The sequence below is a fragment of the Eulemur rufifrons genome, chromosome 15 (genome assembly GCF_041146395.1).
Source record: "Eulemur rufifrons isolate Redbay chromosome 15, OSU_ERuf_1, whole genome shotgun sequence".
Lineage (NCBI taxonomy): Eukaryota > Metazoa > Chordata > Mammalia > Primates > Lemuridae > Eulemur > Eulemur rufifrons.
The window spans coordinates 100,441,587-100,466,625 of record NC_090997.1 but is presented as its reverse complement, the minus strand read 5'-3'; the positions used below and the strand labels follow the sequence as shown (position 1 = coordinate 100,466,625).

Below are 25,039 nucleotides of genomic sequence, written 5' to 3'. Positions count from 1 at the left end.
CAATGGCCCTACAAATCAGCTGAGGACATAAACTTTTTTTTAGAAAATAGCCATTTTGCCACTTTCGACGTAGACTACTTTTTATGTACAACAGGCTCCAATGACATACGACTCGATCTGTCTTCTTACCTGTAAAACGGAGCTAATAACAGTACCTGCTATCCGGGTGGTGTGCGGATTAAGGAAGACAACAGCCCTTAGCTGGCACCTGGGAGATGTCCTGCCGGAGAGCCCGCCCTGCCGGTCACCTGTCCAGGTGCATGCTGGCGCTGGCTTCTGCCCTCCTGCAGGCGGGTCCCCCAGGCCTGCCACCCTCCTGGCGGCCTTTCATTCTTCCCAACACTGGTGGGTGAGAGTGTCTGTGTTATGGTGTCACATTAGCTAATGAGATCATACTTGCTAAACTAAGCTAAGCTAATGAGCTCCACTTAGCTAATCAGCTCCACAGAAATGAGCTTTCTTTTTTAGTGAATAGGCAGCCCCCAAAGTTAATTTGTAGGCTGGTTGTTCAAAACTGGGAATGTGTTTTCCCACAGAAACAATGTCACAAATGAAGCCGGAGTTCTCAGGCCAGTCCCAAACCCTTTTTTAATCCTTAAGAAAGAGAACAATAGTGGATTTCAGGAGCTGTGAGTCCATGATGCAGGGAAGAAAGAAGCTGTCTTCCCCTTTTCCAAGTACATAGGCTGGGTATGGGTTAAAGAGGGAAAAAAATAAATAAGTAAGTAAAGTAAACCTTAGTGACTATTTCATCCCAACCCAACTAAATGACCACAAATTTCACAAAATATATGCTTTGGTTCACAACCTAGTAGGTTAGTTACTTTTGCTACAGCATGTGACACATTAAAATGGTATTTGCTGAAGTGACAAAACAAAGAAATTTTGTTTAAAAGCCCTTTCCCATCCAAGAGTGATTGCTAGGAATTCTATTTACATCTCCTTTTATGTGCTGAGAACTTTAATGAAATCAGGTGCTCTAAAAGAAAGCCAGATCTATGAACTCAGGTAAAGAGTGACGTGATTTTTATCGTACAACGAAACAAGTCCTGTTCAGACAGCAATAGCAGATGCATCGCCAGCCTGAGAGTATTAGTATCTTCACACAAGGGCTGAAACAATGGCCAGCCCACCTCTTTTCCCAAGAAAGAAATATAAGCTCCAAACAAGAAATTGTCAAGAAATTTCACGTTGAATACACGTTTTGCTGACAGGAGGATGGGGCCCGTCACGCTCCCCTTTCTTCCTTCATTGCAACAATTAGGGAGGATGAGCCGAGGAGGCCCCGGACCAGCAACCCGCAGAAGTGCATCCCATGCCTGTGCCACCCAGCCTCGGGGGCCTCAGTTTCCTCATCTGTAAAATGGCGGGATTTCTACCTTTATATGATCAGAAGTAAAGGAAAATGATTCCCATATGCACCTGGTAAAATTCTAGAAAGCAGTTTACCAAGACATTGACTATGGCCAACACTAAACAAGGAAAAAAGCATTATTTTGAAAATCACCTATTTTCACACATTTGTACGGTTCTAAAAAAGTTTTTAGACATCCATTATTTGAAACTACAACATTTCTATTTATCTTTGAATGCAACATCCAAACGTTGGGTTACCGATAACAGTCATTTCGATGCTTCTTGTGGAAAGGCATTAGCATCTGATAAATAAATGATGAATGCGGCAAACACTACATACATGGAAACCTTGAAATGGAAGTACTTGAGTTTAAAGGCAAATTTTGGCTGGCTCCTCCACTCAAGGGCAATATAGTTCTTAATGCAGTTCTAGAAACATTGATTTAGTGCCTACCGTGGGCCACTCACTAGTTCCAGACGCACAGGCGAGCAGGATCAATAAGACAGGGCCCTGGACTCAGTGGGCCCACAGTCAGCAGATGAGGAAGGCATGCTCTGTGAACCCAGCTGTCGGCAGCAAGAGTCACAGGAATAAAGTGGGCCCTGCGGGAACACTGCTGCCTTCCTGCCAGGGTGTCAAGAAAGCTTCCTAAAGCACGAGTGTGGGAGTAGGACCAGGAAAGACAGCTGTTTTCATTTCATAGGTTCCTGGCAGAAAGAGTTCGGGGCAGAGGACACTGCAGGGGGCAAGACAGCAGCGTGGGACAACCTGACATCCGCAGGCAGCAGTGAGGGACTAGGGTGCAGTGTTTCGCAAGTTGCAGGTTGTGGGTCAGGAAATCAAGTTAGTGGGTCAAGCAGCATTATTTAAGTGAAATATTCTAGAACAAAACAATAGAACAGAGGTTACTGCACACGCTGTTTCGTGAAATTTTCATCTCCGTGTGTGCATGTGCATGTGGGCATGGGTCCTGGCTCTCAGTGATGCATTGCTTAGTGTAGGTCACCCTCCACAAGTGTGAAGGGCACTGTTCAGGGGTGTAGGGCACACGGGGACTCATCCAGCCATGAGCCCACTGCCACCTTCCCAGGAACAGAGCACAGTGGGGGCAGCAGCTCTCAAGATGACAGCAGCATTCCTCGCAATGGGGGAGGACCATTTCCAAGCAGGATCACAGAGAAGGCCCAGCGGACTGTGGCCGGCACTTTGACCCTATCCCAACCACCGTCTGAGGGAGACCCCCACTGAATTGCCCCAGGGGCAGACCGCACCGTGGTCTAGGGCAACAGCAAAGAAAGGGGCATGGGGGGAAAAAAAGTTCAGAATTTTGCAATTGGAAAAAGTTAAAAATTTTATGTTTTACAGTTTATTTTCATATATAAATTACATGTGGTAACGGAGAAGGGGGTCGGCGACATAAACTTCTCAGCATTGATAGCTTTTGAAAGGCTTTAATCTAGCCCTGGTGGTGACAACACAAATAGTTCTGAGCAAAATGCTCCTTGCCCCAAATATCATCATCCCTAACCCCTTTCAAAGTAATCTGATCAGTCCACATTGAGGGCCTGGCAACAGGACCAGGGCCACCCAGACAGCCTGGTGTCTGGGAAGGGGTCCGTGGAGAACGGGGAGATCACACACGGCCTCCCAAAAGTTGCAATGTGCAATGGAACGGGCATGTGCCACTGCCTGAGTTGGCCCAGCCCGGCAGGGACGCCCTGCCCCAGCAGCAGAAAGTACACCAAGAGGAGACACCCTGGCTCCAGAGCTTTCTTCTTCAGGAACCCAGTAGCCTTCTGGGGTTCTGTTTTCTCCACATAAGTGACAATAACAACTACTGCTTTTGTGCCTTTGAAACCAGAATCTTCCAAGTGCAAAGGCACAAATTATGAGAAGAGATCCAAGTCTGTCTGCAGAGAGAGCACATATACACAACTACACATGCCAGATGAGGCAAATGCCTTTATGTCTTATTTCATGGCACGGTGCTCATTCAAACACTCAGGAAACAATGATGTTGGCCCTGGCAACAGACAACAGCACCTCATGAACCTGGCAATGAGGTGTCTTATAGGCACTGACTGTACCTCCAATACATATGGCCTATGTGTGGCATGCAATCGTACTCAGCAAATATTTCTTTATGCAGAGACCAAGCAATACTAACAAAGAGTGAAAAATTTATGAAGAAAGATATGGGGGGAAATGTTGGAAAAAACAGGTGATCTGAAAGAAACGGGAATGAGGCAGCTGTGCAGAGGGATGCATTTCTCCATCTGCCTAAGTGCAGCTAATCAGGACACAAGGCCTGGTCAGCCCCGTCTGGAAGACAGAGTCCTCTGGGTCCCCTCTCGACAATGGCAGAGGTTTGTAAATGTCTTCATTATTTTGATCAATGTATTAAACCAGACACTTCAGGTAAAATCATTTTTCTTTGGAGGCTGCATTAACTCCTACCTCCAGGTGACTGTGGATACTGAGGAAATGAGCAAGCTCTTTGCCAAACCCCCGTTTAATGTTGACTGTGCAGACACACAGTCAGAGCTTTCCTGCTTCTGCTGTGCTGGTCGCCGTAGACGCCAAGAGCAACCTTGTTTGTAGAGGAATCATTGTAACTACAGAATTCCTTTCTCTAGGAATCATTATAACCACAGAATGCATTTCCCCAGGCAACAAATGGAAAACAAGTAAGAATGGCAGTATTTATTCTAAGCTAAAGAAGAAACATTTTAATTTGATACAATCTACTGTGTTCTTGTAAAACTATGGTCCACGGCCTGTCAGGACCCAGGCCGCACAGCAGGTGAGTGGTGGGCAGGGAGCGAAGCTTCACCTGTATTCACAGCCGCTCCCCATCGCTCACATCACTGCCTGAGCTCTGCCTCCCCGCCCCCCCCAGCCCCAGCCCATGGAAAAATTGTCCTCCATGAAACTGGTCCCTGGTGCCAAAAATGTTGGGGACCACTGTTATAAAACATCTTCACAGGCTTCCTGGCTCAGAGGAAACAGTAATTCTTCAAGCTTTTTCTAGAGAGCCTCAGTAACTACTCAGTACTCCGTCTTAGGTAGCGGGGGAGGGGACAATGAAATATTTTAAAATCTTCTTTGGGGGAGGCAGGTCTGTCGTTCACTGAGGGGAAACTGAATTGTGTGTCAGACTCAGCCCGGCTGCCAGCCTCTGCTTCCCTCTTCAGCCGGCAGAAGAAGGCTGGCTCAGCAGGCCCTCGATTTAGACCCACAGGGGACGGAGCAGAGACAGCCCTACCTACCTACCTACCTGACTCTTCCCCTGCCACCAGGCTGCTGCTCCATGATAACATTATGCCCAGTGCTAGTAGCCATGTCCTGCCCTGACTTTGTCACGTTCCCTGAGCTTGAGGCCCTGCTCTGCAACCCTCCAGAACTGCAGCTTGGCCTGGCACTTTCAGACCCACCCATCCTTGTGAACAAAAGCTTCTTGCCGGACCTCAGTCTGGGGCCTGGGACCCTGCTCTCTACTGACACACTTCCCTGTTTCCAAACTCAACCAACTCAACTCACTGTCCACTCATTTCTACCTCCTCTACCCCCGGCTCTGCCTACCTGGGGCCGTCTGGGGCCGTCTGGGGCCCTCTGGGGCCACCCTAATCCCACCTGTCAGGCTGGACTCTCTCCCCTCCTGCAGTTGGGTTTGTCGCCCCAAAGCCTGTGTCATCCAGGGGGCAGCTGACTCATCTGCAACAGGCAAGTGTCATTAACTATAGTGGACACTGTGGTCAGCCAGATAATCCCCTCCCCCTGCCTATTCTTTCAGGACCGAAGCACTCGTCCCCGAGCTGCAGGGAATGTTGGCATCTGCCGGCTTTCAGCTGAGTTCCTCTCAGGAAATTGCCTGCAACTAAAGAGCATCACCTCGCCCAGGGTCTTGCCCCCTTCCTGGCTCATGCAGGGGTACAAAGGCCCTGTCCATCACCCCACAGGATGGCAAGAGACTCTGCTGTGATGACATCTGCCCAGCCCTGCCACCCTCACTCCCCCACCGGTATCAATCCAAGAGCACACCCTGGAAAATGTCCTACAGGCAAACCTGTCCCAGGGTCGGCTTCCCTGGGAAGCTCCCTGTGACAGTAACCAGGTGAGCTGAGTCCAGTCAGTCCCTGAGATGCTCTGCCTCATCTCCCGAATCCCTGGGAATTCCACAGAGAACCAAGAAGTCCATTCTGTGTGTCCATCTTATGACAATTCATAGAATTAACGAGCCATTCTCCGAAGGCTGTATAAAACTCTTCAGAATTTCAAGTCCAGCTTAACATGGGAAGCAATAAGGATTGGACTGTGGGACTAGTTTCAGACTCCTGACCTACAGATTGTAAGATCAACTTGAGCTGTTTCAAGCCCTAAGTTTGTGGTAATTTGTTATGGCAGCAAAAGGAAACTAATTCTGGGGGAAGAGAGAACGGAGGGTAAGGAGAACAAGTCTTCATTTCTTCCCACACTTTAACTTTCCCCTTTTTATGCCTGAGTGGAGCTGCCCGTCAGGAACACTGGACATCTGTGCTGACTGTGCCATCTACGGTCAACTCCAGGTGACACAGACAAACCCACACAACTCTCTACTTGACAGTAAAGAAGAATCTTAATCTCACGTTCAAGGAGACGACACTGCCCCGATAGATCACCCTGTCTCATTACCACATCTGCGGCCAAGAGGCAGAGGAGCTTAGTTACAAATGAACGGGCCTCCCTGTCGTCTCTTCCACTCCTAAATAAAAAAAGAGAATGTTAATAGTTTCCTAGCTCAATAAAGACATGCAGCTTAAAAAGAATACTTCCCACTTTTATTTTTTTAATTTTGAGCCTCCGAAGGGAGTTTCTGTATAAAACATTGTTAAACCCAACTACATAATAATTTTATGATGGAAAGACTGAGCTTCTCTATATTCAGTATTTACTGTTAAAAAGACAAGAGCACACCTTTTGAAATGTCTGTGCAAAATATGCTTATAGCTAATGGAATAAGAACACAAGCTTCTCTATATTCAGTATTTACTGTTAAAAAGACAAGAGCACACCTTTTGAAATGTCTGTGCAAAATATGCTTATAGCTAATGGAATAAGAACACAAACACCAACTCAGCATGTTTCCTAAACAAAGCAGTAACCACCATTTGAATGTGTGTGGTGGGACCATCTGAAATTTAATTTGCACGGGTTGCAATCTTACAGAGAAGGAGGAGAATGTATATCAAGTTTGTAAGTGTGAGATAATCTGAACAAAGCATTCTTCTCCTTGCTTCAAAAGATAAATAGACCATATATAGTTGCAGGATTTAACTTGAATTTGGCTTTTACATTAAAAAATGCCCTTATCTGCCATCAAGAATGTGTGTGTGGGAAACTCATGGCATTAAAAGACCCCAAAATAGGAGCATTCAAGATGATAAATTGCTTTGATTATATAAATCTGAGGCCCACTGGAAAGCTCAGCCTACTGGGGAGTCATTAGTTGCCTGGTTGTCTGCTTGAAGGACAGCATGGCTCTGCGGACCACAGGGCCACCATAGGCTATCAGTGGAAAGGGACCAGTATGTCAAAAGCATGATGGGAAGGTGACTCAGGGAACATCTTAGTACACAACAGTGTCAAACAGGTGTCCCTACCAGAGCTATGTTTCTACATTCAACCTTCTCTGACATCAACAGACGGCACTGCCACACACTGAGATCTTAGGGAACAGAGACTCATCTGGCATGCTTAATAAATCGTGAGGAAAATAGAAAGGCCTAGAATGCCAGGTTTAAACAGTTGTGCATGCATTTAGTTTCCTACACAATAGGTGTATAGGTCTATCACTGTACATATACCAAGCACAGTAGGGTAGGGAATTTAGGGGTTTTGAGGCTAGAGCAAGGGAATAGCAGAGACAGTGAGAGAGGACGCTGGAAGTGCTGTCCAGGCATGGGGTGGTCAGGGCCCAGATCACTGGTGCTCAAGTTACTTTCCTACCAGGACACATGAGATGAAGGACAACCTCTCCCAAGGGAGAACTGGGATTAGGCACAATTACGGGTGCATGAAGTAGCTGCAACTCCATCCTCTCCTTCTCAAGCAAGCATATTGGAATGCAAGTGGGAAGAGCTGACCCGGAACTTGCCATAATTTTTTTAAATCTCTCAAGCTTCAGCACTATAAGTTTAGTGTTGCTGGTCACCCATTAATTGCTGCACACCCCAAATCAATCCTAGCTCTTTACTTGAGAACTTCTGGTAGTTAAGTTTTCCAGTTACTATGGCTGCATAATAAACCTCCCCTCCCAAAAAACAGTGGCTTAAAACGATGACAACTTTATTTTGTTCATCAATCTGCAATTTGATGAACAAATGATGAACAATTTGATGAGCAGATATGAGCTCAGCAGGACTTGCTCATATCTGCTCCACTTGGCTTCACTGGGATGGCTCACAAGGTGGGCATGGGGGGCTGGAGTGGTGTGAAGGCTCATGCACTCAGCTGCGGGCTCCACAGTCACCTCTGTCCCTCTACATGGTCTCTGTATTATAGGGGTGTCCAAGTAGCTAGACTTTTTATATGGCAGCTCAGGGCTCCAAAGGTGCATGTCCCCAATGAGAGAGAGAGCAGCTGGTGGGAGCTCTATCATGCTTTCTAACCTAGCCTCCGAAATCACACAGCAGCACTTCTGAGATGTTCTATTCTTCATATGTGGGCAGGCCCATATTCAAGAGAAGAGAAATTAGACTCTACCTTTTTTTGGGGAAAAGTGTTAAAGAATTTGTGAAAATGTTTGAAAATCAGCACATTAAGTATGGAAACAAAGGGGAAGAATACAGTCTAAGATATGAAAGAAAAGGATTAGTGGAGTGTGATGACTAAAGGTGCGTGAGAAAGGGTGAAAATGAGAACATCTCTGGGCTGCAGTTTCCTACTGGGAGTGGTGGGGCCCTGCAGAAAGTCTACTTGGAAGAAACTGCCAGGCATTCAGTTTCCAGTGACATGCTTTCTGAGAGTCAGAGGACACCTGGGCAGAGATCTCTACAGGCAAAAGGAAATCCAAGACCAGAGGGCAGGTGCTCTAGACAGGAGACAGAGACAGAGAGAAGAAAGTCACATCTGAAAAGGCCGGAGCGACAACCATGACAAGGCAAACTTGCTTGAGAAAGTAAGAAAGGCAGAAGAGGAATGAACAGAGTTCATTATGGGCAAGAAGGAAAGAAGAGATGCAACCAGGAGAACAAGGAATAACTTAAGGTAAGCAGGAAGATGAACATCCTAGAAGCTAAAGGAAGAAAAACTTTCAAAAAAGAGAAAGTGGTCACAATATCTCATACCACTGATAGGGAAAAATGAAAACTGAAAAAAGAGACACTAGATTTTGTCAAGGAACTAGACAGAAACACACATTTTAGCGACCTATTTTATTTCTATGATCAGTACCAGGAGAGGCAATCATGTCTCAGCAAGTAGAACTAACGACTCAAATAGATCCTGGTATTTTGTGTTAAAATAAGCTGTTGCCCTGTATTCGTGAGAAGGGCCTGAAAACCACCAAAAGATATCAGACTTATGGAGCTTAAATTCCCTCCTGAGAGAGCCAGATGCAGTTCCCCTACTGATAAGACTATCTCAGGGCAGACCACATCCAGCCCCAAGGGTCGTTGACTACACCCTGCACTATCAACCACCTTGTTGAGCCCCGTCACACTGATGGCCCTCCACAGCAACATAGGAACTGAAGTCAGCAGTTTTTAAAATCTACTTTGAAGATGTACAGAAATTATTATATTCTTGTTTTTAAATGGTATGCCATAACGTATTTAAATTATTCTAAAATTTAAAAAGTCCCATTACAGTTGAAAAGCAAACCTACCTCAAAAGTCTCTAGAGGGGCACAGGAAAGTCTATTCCAATGGTACATTAGCTCCAATGGCACAAGCCAGATTAGCTACAAAAGCATAATTTTTAAAATCTGTCAGGGAGCTGAGAATGCAAAGGAGCCTAAACATGTCAACCCCTACCCCCTGCCCCAAGAGAAAAGGCCAACAGCTGCTTCCTTCCCTACTAAAGCAATGGCAAGAACAGGAAGCCAAAATAGATAGGAGTGAGGAAAAAGCAGCTAAAAAAAATTTTTTTTTCAGATAGGATCTCAGGCTGGAGTGCAGTGATACCATCATAGCTCACTGCAACCTCAAACTGGGCTCAAGCAAACCTCCTGCCTCAGTCTCCTGAGGAGCTTGTACCACAGGCATGTGCCACCACGCCCTGCTAATTTTTTCTATTTTTTAATAGAGACAGGGGTCTCACTCTTGCTCAGCCTGGCCTTGAACTCTTGGCCTCAAGCAATCCTCCTGCCTTGGCCTCCCAGAATATCCAGCTATATTTTTAACCAACATTAATGGCCACATGTGTACAGCCATATAGATTAGAACTCCAAGGAGCCTCAGCCACAGAGTAAGTCTGTACCACCAGTCAACTCTTTCCCGTTGATCCTCATCAAACACACAAGACTACATCAAAGGCTGGGGGTAGGGCAGCAGTTGAGAGACATCTACCCTGAGGCCTATGGAACCTACCCCCAGGTTATAGCATAAAAACTAAGAAAGTCACTCTGAAAAAGCCCAGGCCACTGTGGTAGCACTCCACAAAGCTCAGGAAGAGCAGCTGAGCAGAGGAGATGTCCTGAGGTATAAAAAGCTGGATCAAGACTGAACAAAAAGCTAACTCCCCAGTGACCCAGAAAGCTAGCAGTCAGGCTGAAAAACAGAGAGAAATCTTCCATAGTTTGGTAAGCTGGTGATGGGCTGTAAAGCATAAAGAAATCTTCAGAGTTTTGCCAGGGTTCAGACCTTAAGCTTTGCTAAAGGGAAAGTCTTAATTCTGCCCTCAACACATTTGAAGTTAGTGATGAAATGAATCTAACTAAAGCTTCCCCAAAGCCCACACTTATTTCAGTTACAAATTAGATTGATTCAGCACACACACCAGTGGTCTGAAAAAACAATATAAATTACTACAGACTTTATTTATTACTACAGACTTTTACCCACAATGTCTGGCATGCAATCAAAAATTACAAGGCATGCAAAGAAGGAAAAAAATATAACCCATAGTCAAGAAAAGAAATAGGGAAAAGAAGCATATTCAGAGATGATACAGATGTTGAAATTATTAGGCAAGCACTTTAAAATAACTACAAAAAAGTATGTTAAAGGATATAGTGGAAAATATGAACATGAACATGAACAGATGGAGAATTTCAGCAGAAGAATCGAAACTATAAAAAAACTATTTTTAAAAAAGGTAGAAATGCTCAAAATAAAAAATAAGATTTCAAAAATGGCTTAACATAGAAAGGATCAGTAAACTTGACAACAGACTAATAGGAATTATCCAAACTAAAACAAAAAAGAGCAAAAAATAGAAAAAAAATGGAATAAAGTAAGATGTATGAGACTATATAAAATGGTACTATATGTAAGTAATTGGAGTTCCGGGAAAGGAAAGAAAGGGGAACAAAAGAAATATTTGAAGAAGCAGTGGATGAAAAATTTCCAAAACCGATGAAAGATATCAATCCACAGATCCAGGAAACTCAGCAAACTCCAAGCAGGATAAATACAGGAAAAAACATATGTAGACATGTCATACTTTACCTACTGACAACAAAAGATAAAGAGAAAATTGGTTGAAGGAATATCACATATTACATATGGGGGAAAATGCTAAAAAGTAACAGCTAACTTCTCATCAGAAATAAAAGAGGCCAGAAGACAATATGCCAATATCATCAAAGGTCTGATAGGAAGAAAAAAAAAAAAACTTTCAACTTAGAATTCTATACCCAATGTAAATATCCTTTAAAAATGAAGGCAAAATAAACTTTTTCAGAAAAAGCAAAAACTAAGAGGATTTGTCACCAGCAGACCTGCATATAAGAAATGCTAAAAGAAGTACTTTAAGCCAAAGGGAAATGATACAGATGGAAGAATACCAGAAATGGCAAATACTTGTGGATAAATATAAAAGTCCATTTTAAATTATCTCTATTTTATATATGTACACATGTATATATGTTTTATATTTTATATATGCACACAGGTAGTCGTGGGTTATGGACAACCCAACTTACAAACTGGCTCCCAAGGCTCTCCATATGGATAATTTATAATTAAATAATTAAGTTGAATTAATAACTCAGGAACTAGTTTCTTCCACATATGTAAACAAACACGCATGGAGTGAGCAGTTCATTGGTGCAGCATCTTCACGCTAGCATCTAGTCTCATAGATAGACAGAGAAGCAGCTGACAGAAACACAAAAACACAAAGAATCAGAAGATTCAGAGCCAAGAAAGTTCACAACAAAATAATTAGCCGAGGCTTTTCATCTCACTGAATCAGGATTTGCTAAGTTTGAGGAGCAGGATCCTAACATTGAGCAGTTTACAAAGGTTTACCATGCAGTTAGAGAGAACATCAGCTGCTATGAGGCCATTTATGGTGAAAAAAGAAAACAGCTGTCCAAACAACTCAAGATACCTTTTTCAAGAAACCGACTTCAGTGGTAACATCCCTCCTCCAGCACCAGACCCAAACCCTGATTCTCCAGCTCCCCTTCCAGCCTCTCCAGCACCATCTTCTGATGAATGTCAGCTACCTTCTTGCCTCAAAAACGCCTCTTCCAGCAAACAAGGCATTGATGCAACATTAGGTGAGTGTTAACCTTTAATATTATTTTTTGAAATTTCTCCTATCTCCTATCTAAACTTTTTGTATGAGTTTGTTTTTATGTTTGAACATAAAAATTCAATTGTTTGAATTAAAAGAAAGAGCACAATAGTTTCTGTAACTTACTACAGTACAGGGGTATTATTATTACCACATATGAACCATTATAGTATTGTTATTATCATCATTATTATTATTACCATATATCTGCTATTTATCAGGGATCCAAGTTACATACATATCCAACCTAAAGATGCTCTCAGAAATGTATCTCATCTGTAACCTGGGGACCACCTTTATATGTTTTGTTTTAAGATATCTTTATTTTATATACTATATATATATATATATATATATATTTATGTTTCTTTTAAACACTACTGGCATCTTAAAAATAATAACATTACTGGGTTTATAGCATACATAGGCATACAACAGTACAAAAGTGGGAGGAGTAATTGGAATTATACTGTTTTAAGTTTCTTGCATTATTTGTGAAGTACAATACTTTCATTTGGAAGTAGACTATAATAGGCTAAAGATGCATATTGTAATCTCTTAAGCAACTACTAAAAATAGTACACAGAAATATAGCCTAAACATTTTTTGAAGATAAAATGGAATATTAAAAATATGCAATTCATCTAAAAGAAGACAGAAGGTGGAGAAGAGAAACAAAATACATTTTAGATAAACAGAAAACAAATACCAAGAAAACAAATACCGAGGAAGTTATTTTCCAAAGTGTTCCAATATTACCATTACTTAAACGGCAAATGCTATGGACCAGGTACTATTCTAAACCTAACAATATTGGGACAATTGCAAAATTTGAATATGGACTATTATATCCGTGTTGTTTCCTAAAATTAGTACTATTTACTGTGCTTATATTAGAGAACATTCTTTTTCTTCTTAAGATTTACATGCAGAAATATTTGGATATAAAGGGACATGATATCTGCAAATTACTCTTCAAAGGTTCAGGGGAAAAAATATAACAGAGAGCAAGATTGAGGAAGATAAGGAAAAAGAGAGCAATAATTATGGAAATCAGTTAACAATTGATGAATGTGTATAAAGAGTATATAGAGTTCTTTAAATTATTCTTGCCGCTCTTCTGGAAGTTTGAAATCATTTGAAAATAAAGTTACGCCATCTGCAGAATTAAATGTGTTCATGAATAGACCGTCTTAAATATGATGCTATGAGGCTGTCTTATGTTAAATAAATATTAAGTCAATGTTATCATTTTTAAACAAGACTACATATGGCATGATACCATATTTATAAAAAAAAAAAAAAAAACCAAACTAAACAACCTATTCTTTGGGAATGCATGCATTCAAACTCCTTGAGGGGAACAAAAGGCAAGGCACTGATAATGACCAACCCCTCAGGCTATGATGGCCTCAGGAAGGGGCAGGGGGCTAGGCCACAGCAGAGGACAGCAACAGATTGGAAAGCATTGGCATTTATGTGGTTCTTGAGTTGGGTGGTAGTTTCGTGGGGGTTCTTTATAGTATTTTATTTCAAATTTTGCACATGCTACATATAATCTTCTGTATGAATCTATTATTACATGTTTTAAAAGGTAGAAATTAAGGAGATGGAAGATCATCTTATAAAAATAAGTTTGAACTGGGACCAACCTTTATATTTAGTGATAAACTAAGTATAATCCTTAAGTTGATCCCCAACCCTTACTTGAGCCAACTGACATTTTATTAGATCTAAATTCCTGGACATAATTCATTCTATTAATAAGTATCTATTGACTACTGCTGTTTTCTCTTTCCTAACAACTGCAGCTACAAAAGAACAAATGCATTTCCTTGAAACCCTTAATTTAAATTCTCTTCCTAAGACATAACTCTGCCATGAATAAATTATGTGCAACATTGTACTGCAAAAGAAAAAAAAAATCTCCATGACATGCAGATATGGTCCATTAAATAATTAACTATCACTTTCCTATTATAGGAACCTACAAGAGTCCTTTCTGCATAATTTGGTATCACTGCCCACTAATTGAGAGAAAACACAATAAAACACAAAAAAGGAGTTAATAGTATCCTTAAGAGCTTTACTAGATAAATTAAAGTGTCCAAAGTGAAGAACCTATATAATGGGAAACTATTCTAGGTGGTTGTTAGGTAACATTCATATATATCACCAAGTGCTTTATTTGCTTAAAGCATTTATTCAAAAATAAAGAAATACTAGAAAGAAGTCTTGGTTAGCCAAGAGAACATCCCAACTCTATCCCTCGTTCTCTAAGTGACCAAGAAAATCTTTTTCCTCTGCCTCAATTTAACACATCTGAAAAGAGGTGATACCCAATTCTGAATTCAGAAGAATTACATCAAATAATCAAAGTTTCTGAGGCAAATGTGTTCTATAAGATATTATTAATTATAAATTGTATTAATGTACGTGACTTTACAAAATGCAAACATTGAAGCACAAGGAAGTTCTTTTCCAAAGTGTTCCGATATTACATTACTTCATTAAACAGCGAATGCTATGGACCAGCTACTCTTCCAAGTGCTGGGACACAGCAGTGCACAAAGCAGATGGAGTGCCCACCCTCACGGGACTGGGGTGTGCTGCTCACATACACAGATGAATGGGTTAGTGCTTTCATGTCAAGAAGTCATTAATGAGGTTTTGAAGTCACCTAAAATTCCTGTGGAACCACAGTGGGTTCTAAATGTCCTTGGCTCCATCTATGACAATAGGTTAACAAGGAACATTCAGTGGTAAGGTCCCAACGGTCATCTACTATTATCCATATCAGCCCCATGGTGTTTTATGATGCACAACATGGCCAGCATTGGGACAAAAACAGATGGACCCTTTGCAGGTATTTTCTGAGATGGTGGAGACCTTGATGCAGTTCTGTATAGGAGGATTGAGAAAAGATGGGGTCCTTATGTGTTACAAGGGCAGCACCTTCTACTAGAAAATAAATTATCCCATTTATGACAGAGACATTATTATTATTGTAAATAGCACTTTTTTTTTTACAAGAGACATCCCCAAGTTCCATCTTCAAGGCAAATATGACCCAAGTTCTACTGACTCCCAATTGTTCACCATTTATTCAGAAGGCATTAGCTAAATTAAAAAGAAGAAAGGAAGGGAGGGAGGGAGGAAAAGAAGGAAGGAGAAAGGGAGGGAAAGAAAGAAGAAAACATATAGCTTTTTAAAAAAAATCATCAATGGACTTCTAGTGATGAGAAATTTGAGAATGTTCCCACATGCTCAAGCATGTGAACCCCAGAAACACCTCCAAACTTGTCTGTGGTGACAGCATAGAACTGGGAGACACAGTCAAGCCCAGATCTGAGCAGACCTCTCCTCACCACAAGTGATGCTGCTGAAAACGTGAACCTCATCCAGCCTCCCAGTGTGTTCCCTCTTTCCGTCTCTGTGATCGAGAGACTGATATTTTAATATTAATAATTTAGGACTGAAGACTTTTTATTTTCAAAATTTCAACTGCAAACAAAAGCAGACTGTATGTGTGTGTATGCCAAAGAGAAAAAGAGAAGGAAACTGCTAATGTTCCCTGATCTTTTTGAAATTCCACTTCTGGGGATGTGAGAATGACGACATTGCATAGAGAGTCTTTGATGAGACTCTTAATAACTGCAAGGAGCAGCGAGATGTCTCGACAGCACTGCAATCAGCTCTGCTCCCCGCTCAAGTACAGCTATGAAACACTGTCACTTTTCATCAGCCCTCCCCACACTGCATGAGATGCCGGCAGATGAGCAGCCCCTCCCTACTTGGAACACAGTGGAGTGTTGTATATGGCGTTGTAACAGCTTGTTTTACTGTCTTTACCGTTCTGGGACGGTGGCTCCCACAATGGAAATGAAATCCAGGGTCTGGAGAAGGATGGGTTCCCAGACATCCCTGCGGGATCCCATTCTGAAGGAGCAGGAGCAAGGTCACAGCTTCACTCAGGCTCCTCCAACTAATAAAGGTCTCGATTATAATGGCAGATGGCACAATTGTGCATCTTTTCAGCTGTAATATGCTTTCACCGTCACACCTGCTTATTAACCTACATACTCTCTTTCTCAAAATGCTCTAAGAAAGTGACCAGGGTCCTTGGGGGACTACTTCCAAGATTTACTCTAATGGCATGCACCATTTATTAGCACTTGCTATGTACAGGACACTGTACTAAGTATACTTTTTCCATTTTTAATCTTCACAACATTTAAAGGTAGATGTTATTAATCTCATTTTACATAATGGGAAATTGAGGCTTAAAAAAGACAAATCATTTGCCCAAGATCATATTGCTAGTAAGAATCTTGGGGCCTGTCCTTCCGAAATCCATGCCTTTAACCAGTATTCTATACTTGAGGGGGAGCAGCATGATTCGTCAGGAGCAGGGACTTTGCAGTCAGAGCCTTCCCACTGATTAGCTGTGTGGCCTTAGGTGACCATTTAACCTCACCAAGGTTCTGTCACTTTGTCTTCAATATGAGAATCATAATGTCTACCCTGCCTTTCTCCAGGGGTTGAAGACAGTATCAACACCTGTTGCTGAGTTCTATTAAGTTCATTTCTCATGGACAAACTTCCTTGTCCATCTGTTCAAGATCAGGAACAGGCCGGGGCGGGGGGGTGTGGAGGGGTGAGAGAAGCAGACAAAGGAGTTCTAAAGCTAAATTTAGAAGTTATATGTGTTTCTTTTCACATTTTTTATTTGCTCTTGTCTAAGTCTCTGGGGAAACATGGATTCTAATGTTTGACAGTGAATTCTACCAACATTAAAAGCTATCTGGACTTGAAATTAAACAATCAAAATAGGGAACGTCAGGGTATGTGCTCAGTAAGTAACTAAAGGAAGGCCACAAGCAAGGCAGGCAGGGGCAGACAATGCCCACATTTCCTCTGGATCTCACTTAGTGATTAGCCTGTTGATGTTTCATTTCCCGTGCACGGGGCTAATTGGTTCTTTGAGTCTCTAGCAAATTAATTTGGTCAATTATTTAATTTCACTCTGTCGGCTACGAATAAAGAACTTAAAACCAATGCAGTGATACTCTTAGCCAAACCGTAATATTTATAGGTTGAACAGCTTTCTGATTTTTCTCAACTGAGGCATTATGCTAGGATGGGCCTCTTATTTTCTTGAAATTTCAAATTGCCTAGTTGATGCAACACCCATGGAAACCAAACACACACATACACACACACACACCCCTGCAGAGCCGATACAAAAATGATGCTGCAAATAGGAGCTAATAAAATCCCAGCGCACACATTTCTTTCTACCATCATCAATTAACACAGCACTGACGCAGGAAAAGGTCCCTAACAACATGCTAGTGAGGACTTTGGGGAACTCATGGAAAAAACACACACAGAGATCAAGAAATGAAAATGAATTTATGATGGTTTGGTTAAAAGCTATGTTTGAATGAAGAAAATAAGAGGCTAAGTAATAACTGGGGGATCCCTAATCATACAGTGGGGATTTGGATATGTATAGAAAATGAAATATTCATCATCCTACATTAAACACACTTGTGGCTGAAGCTCTGCAACAGAATCACAAAATTAACCCATTTTTTCCCACTCTTTAAATCACTAAAAAGAGCCAAAATGCCAAGGTGGATCTGTTCCAAACTTTTTTAACATTAGGAACATAGTGAATACTCTCCAACTAGAGGACCACTTGTAACTAAAGCCACCATTAGAGAGATGGCATTTCTGTTAGACCATACGGCATCCCCACTGGTGTTTATGCTGACTTAGAATGCAAATGGACCTGGAACCTCTGTACCCCATTCTCCAGTTTCCACCGGTCTGTAAGGACAAGAGCCTGGCGCTAGATGGGGACCCACGGGAGCAACAGCAACATGATAGAGCATGCCTTCTTGCCATTCGAACACCTGTTCACACTCTTCCCCTCCCATCCCCAGGTCCCCCAACAGACTCCACCAACAAGTCTCAAACATGCACAAAAGCTAAACTTCTAGGAGACACCAGAGAAATTCATGCACAGTCAGAAATGGGAGAGAGTTGTGTGTGAGAAAGACTGGCGATTAGCTTAAATCTGAGATCTTTCTCCTAGCCTTTCTGAGTTCTGTTAAAATTGTTCATCATATCACAGTGTTAGAAATGTTTCCCCTCCAAGAGTCATAGGGTTTTGAGTAAAAAATATTACATTGTCAAGAGATCATTCATTCCCAATTGAGACAGCACTTCAAAGAGCAAAGGCCAGGCCCAAAATCAGAGCCTATTCATACTAATCAGAAACATTTGCTTTTGTTATCAGAAACTAAATTAACACAAAAGGTTTAAATTAAGCCTACCTACCCACAGAAGCAGGTGGAGACTGAAGGAGTATCATGTCCCATAATAACCAGGATATGGGAAGCTCAAAAACTCCCTAAAAATACATTGCTTTCTTTTAATTGGGGGGGTGGGGCAGGACTGGGAGGGCAGGTAAGTAACTACTACTTTCCTTGAGCATAGGATACTGGGAATTACATAAGAAGTTGCATTCCAAATGCTGGACCCAGTAAGAGCAATTGAAACGGATTTGGAATGTGGTTAAATAGCTTTATCTAATGACTATTAATAAATAAGAAGACCTTTCATTAGTTGGCAGGAGGACAGTTGCTACTGGCCAATTTGATTTTCCTGAAAACGGTGACGACTCCCACGCACTTTTTTCCCAGATACAATCCCTAAAGTCCAAAAGTATTGTTTGTGGAATCAGAAATTGCCATGTAGTGTCATCCTTTTCTTCAAAGACCTAAGGTCCCCTTTCACATGTTCCCAAATTGTTTGTTTTGGACATTTTTTACTGAAACCTTTTTGAGAGTGAAGAGTTCAGAAACCTCATGGTAAATAAGAAGTTGTTAATCAAGAGGGAACATGTAAGGAGAGTGAAAAATGAAATTATCCACCCAGGGCACATTGGGTAGCTGACACTTTTAAACCTAAAATAACCAACATTTCCCAGAATTACTCGAAGTTGTACAGAAGATTTAGTCAAGTGAGCTTAAGAAGATGCCCTAAATCTTGTCAGAAAAAAAAAAAATAACCAAGTCAATTCCATCTACCCCTGACTTAGACATCTCCCCCACCTCCCCCCTTCCCATGGTAGGCTACATCCGGGCTGATTTGCTGGTTCCCCAAACTCAATAGAGAGAGCGCCCAAGACCAGTCACCTACGGCGCCACCTGCTAGGTCCCACCCAACGCCTGGGAGCAGCAAGGCCGAGCACACCTTACAAGTGTCCCCACTTCCCTCTCTACTCTGAGGAGCCCGGCCCAGAACTGCGTTATCTCTAGTGACTGAAAAGCAAACAGACCTTTAAAATAAAAAGAGGGAGAGCGGGCTGGTATTATATAACAATGTACAGTGGGGAAGGCTTCTAGAAAATGAAAGTAGCCAAAGGAGGGGCAGGGGCAGGGGAGGCGAGGGGAGCGCGGCGTCGGAGGAGCTGGCGCCGCCACTTACTCGAAGGCGAAGAAGAGTCCGCTAGTGACCAGGATGAGGATGAGAGTCAGGTAGAAGACGCCCGTCTGCCGGGCCATCATGATCCTCCCGTTGCAGAAGAACTTGTTTCGTCCCGGGAACACCTCCCATTTCCTCCGGGCCGCGATTTTCTTCTTCTTGTGGGGCGACTCCATGGGGGAGGAGCTGTGGGTGCTGATCTGGCTGTACTCGCAGTCTTTCATGGGCCCGCCGCCGCCGGGAGGCATCCACGAGGGCAGCCGGCTGGGGGCGCACACCCCCAGGAGCCCCCCGGCCGCGCGGGCCCCGCCGAGCCACGGCCGCCGCCCGCCGCCCGGCAGCCCCCTGAGCCGCGGCGCCGCGGCCCCTAAACGGGCTCCCGGCTCGGCGACAACTTTGCCGAGGACACCCAGGTTAACCCTTTGCGGAGACCAACTGTCATAGCAGAATCCCCTTTCGAGAGGGACGGTGCTCGCCCGCAGCCCCCGGCAGCAGTCCTCCGTCGCTTCCAGCCCGCGTCCCGGGGCGCGAGGGTCAGCCCGGCCGGCCCCTGCGTCGCCGTGCGCTCGCCCCCTCGCACGGCCGCCGGCTTGGCCCCGCCACCCCCGGGCCCCCGGCCGCGCCTCGGCTCCGGCCCGCCGACCCCCGAGCGCTGCGCCCCGAGGGGACACGAGGCGGCGGCCCCGGCGCTGGCTTCCCTGGGAGCCACTTCTGCGCCTCGGCCAGGTTTATTCTACTCCTTCCTCCGGTGGCGGATCCTCCCAGGAGAGAGCGCTGGAAACTGGGCGGCAGCTCGCGGCACCGGCAACCCCTCCCAGGGGTGGGGACAACCACGCACGTTATTCTGTCAGGAGCGGCTCGGCAAGAGCCCGGGCGCTGCTCGCTCTGCGACCCCGCGTCGGCGCGCCTGGCAGCAGAGCCGAGTCCGCGGCCCCCGCGCGGGGATGCCGGGGCGCCCGGGCCGAGGGTGGCGGCGGCAGCTCGCGGGCTGCGCGGCGAGGGGTCCCTCGCTCCGCTCTGCCCAGAGGAGCCAGCCCTGGCGCGAGCAGGGCCGCCGGAGGGCCGCGGGGACACCGCCACAGACACTTGTTTGCAAGGCTCAGCCCCCGCGCGCGCGCGGCGCTCAGAGCGAGTCCGCCTTCTCCCGGCCGGGTGGGCGGTGGCGCCCGCGCCTCGCCAGCCGGGCTCCTCCTCCTGCTCCTCCTCCTTGCCGGCGAAGCCCGGGCACTGCGGGGTCCCAGCCCCAGTCCCCCTGGGCCGGACAAGCCTGGCGCGGCTCCCTATGGCATCGCGCGAGAGGCCGCGGCGTGCTGTGCGCTCTCTGCAGACTTCTGTCCGCCTCCCGACTTCGCCGCCCGGTTTATTCGCGGCAGCAGCTGCCGCCTTGAGACACGCACATTCACATGGCAACCGGCAAACCCATTCTTGCCACTCCCCGGGACCTGAGGAGCCACGGCGCGGAGAGGTGACCCTCTCTAGCCTGCCCCGGCTCTTCCCTTCCTCCCCAGCGGGCAGCTGGTCGGGTCTCCAGGGGACTCTACTGGCCCCGGGGGATGGGGTGGGGGTGTTGGGAGACAGGGTGGGCAGGGACGGCGAGGCAGGCCTGACTCCGGGACCAGGCTGCGGGCGAGGGTCTCGGGCCCGGCTCGACCGCCTTCCAGGCCGGGAGCGGAGCGGTCAGGGTCCCCTCCGGCCCTGGCTTTCCCTCCCGGAGTAAAAGCCCCTTGGTGGCCAGGCTGTTTGGGTTGCTGCCTCCCGGGTCCCTTCGGTCTCCACTTCTCACGGATGCTCACAATCAGCTGGTTTTATTTCTCCCTCCTTTCCCCTGCAGAGCCCCCCGGCAGCAGAGGGACCGCGCGCGCCTCCCTCTGTACCCGCCTGACAGCCCCTGCGGTCGGCGGCGCAGCCCTCGGGCGCTCGCTCGCGCCCTCCCAGGCGCTGCCGCGGGGTCTGCGCCCTGGCAGGGGTGGGCACAGCCCGTGAGTCGCGCAAAGCGAGGGCAGCAGGGCGGGGACGCTCGGTTTTCCGAGCCCCACTTTCCTTTCACGGCCCACTGGGATGTGTAGTTCTTCCTCTCGCTGTTTGGCTCTGAGAGGAAACACGACTTGGGGACCAAAAAACTACAAGTCCCTGCATCCCCCGCGACGAGGGCGGGAGAGGCGCGGTGCTGGGCGTTCTGGGGCTTGGTGGTGGGAGATGGGAACCGACAAAGCGGGTGGTGGGAGACGGTGCCTGCTCTATGCTGGTCACTCTGCACATTGCACATGTTCTTTGTCTAATCTTCACGACCCTGGGAGGCACTACTGTCTCCGTCTTAGAGAAGGCTTAACTACTTGGCCAAACATCACAGCTCCCCAGTGGTAGAAATGGCTTGGAACCCAGAGCCCCGAGTACGTCCCTTACAGAGCATGCCTCGGTGAGCCTTGTCAGGGGGAGATGAGATTGGCTTATCCAGGAGGGCCGGTGGAGAAGGGCTTCCTGTAGTAAGGGGAAAGTGGTGGGAGTGGCAATTAGAGTATGACACGAAGTTATAAGGAGTTATGAATAAAAATGGAATTTACAGGGTTCCATTCAAAAGCAGGTTGGGACGTTGGGGGAATGGATCTTAAACACACGATCAGAATTGGGTTTGAATTATTTTAGGTATTGTTTGAGAGACAATCACATTTCGGGAACAATTAAGTACTTTGTGGCTGGACTATTTTTTAAAAACCAACTGGCAGGCCTCAGACATTTCAAGAGAAAGCACTCATGGCTCTTCTGTGCTTTAGCTAATGGGATCATGGGATATTATTCTTATTCTATTTATTACAAGCACCTTTTCCGTGGGTGCCCAATTATAATAATACACTAGATCCATTGACTTGATGGCTTGAAAAAAGACTCCCACTCTTGTTCTCAATTAAGACCAAATTTTTCTGTCTTCATGGTTATGCTTTTTAAAAGTCCTTATCTGTTAGAGATACAAGCTAAAGTATGTGCAAGTGAAATGATACAAAGTCAGAAATGTGCTTTAAAACACTCCAGCCCCCCCCCCCCCCCCCCCCCCCCGCCAAAGACATGGAGTATAGATAAAAACAATATTGGAAACTGTTGAAAATTGTTGATGTTGGGTGATATATCTGTATTTAATTATCTATTGCTACAAATTACCACAAATCTAGTGGCTTTAAAACAACACAGATTTTTCTCACAGTTTCTGTGGGTCAGGGGTCCAGGCACACTGAGTCCTTAGTGCCTCACACCTGGTATCAAGGTGTTGGCCAGGCTGCATTCTCATCACCTGGAGAACTGGCTTCCGCTGTCACGCAGTCACAGGCAGAATGCATCTCCTTGCAGCTGTAGGACTGAGGTCCCTGACTTCTTGCTGTCGACTGGAAACTATCCTCGGCTCCAAGAGGGTGCCTGCAGTTCCTAGAGGTGACCTGGACTTCATTGTCACCTGGGCCTTCCCAGCATGGCCACTTACTTCATCAGGCCAGCTAGGAGAGTCCCCAGAGCGAGTCTGCTAGCAAGACAGAATCTTATGTAACATAAAGTGATCACACAGGGACAACATCAAATGCACACATTCTATTGGCCAGAAAGCAAGGGACAGGTTGCACACACTCAAGGGCAGGGAAGTATGCAAGGGCGTGACACTAGGGTGAGGGGCCCACCCTACAGTCTGTCTCCCACAGTGTACAAGAGGGTCCACTATGCTATTCCTATCCACTACATCTATTTACGTTTACGTTTGAAATTTTCCATAAAAAAGAAAGTGAATTATTTATTTTAAAATTTAGTCTAAATTTTCCACAGCAAATAAGATATGTTGATAGGATTTCTAAATAAGCTGATATGATTGTTTATCGCTGTCTTTCTAGGTATTACTAGTACTGGTTTCTTCCCACTCCACGTATACTAAGACCTCTGGCAATCAGTTCACTTATACGGTGACTTGTACTTAAGGGAGTTTACTAGAACCTGGTGTGGTAGCCATGGATTTAGCTCACCAAATACAGTTGGCTCTTGAACAACACAGGTTTGAACTGTGTGGGTCCACTTACATGGGGATTTTTTTCAACCAAAAGCAGATCAAAAATACAGTATTCCCAGGATGTGAAGACCTCATATAGTGAGGGCCATGGCTGACTTTTCATATCCACGAGTTCCATGAGGCTGATTGAGGGACTTGAATATGTGCAGATCTGGGTTTATGCGTATACTGAGGGACGACTGCAAAACCTGCTGTATAAGGTATGGTGGAGTTCATTCATCCATTCATTCATTTCACAATTATTTCTTTTGGAGCCTGGGTCGTACTGAGTGCTGTTTTAGCAGCAGGGATATGAAATGACCTGAGATAGAAGTTTATATTTGGGGGCCGGGGGAGAGGTGGAGGGAACAAACAATAAACAAATAAATGACCACGTAATAAGACAATTTCAGAGACCGATTATAAGAATGAGAAAACAAAGCAGGGTTGTGGGCTAGAGAGGCTGGGCAGGGGCAAGGTACCTCTGTGGAGGAGACATTTGAGCGGAGAACTGAAGAATGAGAAACAGCAAGTGCAAAGGCCAAGGCAGAGCAAGCCCAGAAAATTCTGGAGGCACAAAGGAAAAAACAGTCTGGCTAGTGTGGAGTGAGGGCCAGGGAGAGGGAGGGGGTAAGGCTAGCGGGGGACAGGACCCGGGAGGCATCTGGCATCTATTCCACATGCACTGAAAGTCACTTACCCTGTAGCCACCACTGGTTCAAGCAGGGAGTGAGAAAGGAGAGTCGCGTACCCACCTTGCTCTCTCGGAATACACAGATTCCAAACTTTAATGTTTGCAATGCTAGAAGGACCTCAGTGCATCTAGAATTATAGACCAAAACATTTATTTATTTTGCATTTGAGGACACTGAAGCCCAGAAAAGCCAAGTAACCTACTAAAAATTCCTTGAAAATGCCTCACACATAACAAATAATCCAAAAATCAATCTTGAATGGGAATAGTGCATGATCTGATTTAACGCTGTAGAAAACCGAGGATGGATAATCATTTAGTGCCTGTCACGTCCAAGGCAGTGTGATAAAGAAAGTGAATATGGCAGAGAAACTAGGTTGGAAAACAAGATGGAGACACATAAAAAATTAAATAAATGAAAATAATAAAATAAAAATAACTATCTTTTCGCATTAGGTAATATCCTGTTTCTTTGCACATTTAGCTCATTAAATCCGGAGGACAACTGCATGCAGCAGGGACTATTATCTTTCATAGAGGAGGAACTGAAGGTCAGAGATGCTGGGTAACTTGCCCCAGGTTTCACGGTGAGCAGTGGAGTCAGCTTCTAGGCCAGGTGCGTATGTCTGATTCCAGCTCTTCTACAGCCACACAAATGGAAAGAGTGCACTGTGTCTAGTTAACTGCCCACTGAGAAGAATAAAGAAAAGTATCCTGATTTCAGAGGGAAGAGAAATCTCAGGCCCAGACT

General features: G+C 45.0%; 2 protein-coding genes across 3 annotated transcripts in view; one reads left to right on the top strand and one right to left on the bottom strand.

Moving 5' to 3' along the window:
* ZDHHC14 (zinc finger DHHC-type palmitoyltransferase 14) overlaps window positions 1-19,871 on the bottom strand; it is a 237,790-nt gene extending 217,919 nt beyond the window's left edge. For both annotated transcript variants that reach the window (XM_069487503.1, XM_069487504.1), the window contains exon 1: window positions 19,580-19,871. In XM_069487503.1, coding sequence (XP_069343604.1) covers window positions 19,580-19,824 — 245 coding nt within the window. In that variant the 5' untranslated portion in view covers window positions 19,825-19,871. The remainder of the gene's footprint in view (window positions 1-19,579) is intronic.
* A 1,258-nt stretch (window positions 19,872-21,129) lies between these two features.
* LOC138396009 (uncharacterized) lies at window positions 21,130-21,996 on the top strand. Its single transcript, XM_069489099.1, is given in 6 exon segments — window positions 21,130-21,170; window positions 21,172-21,277; window positions 21,279-21,335; window positions 21,337-21,531; window positions 21,533-21,908; window positions 21,911-21,996. Coding segments are annotated over 6 exon segments (861 nt in total).
* Window positions 21,997-25,039: the final 3,043 nt, after the last annotated feature.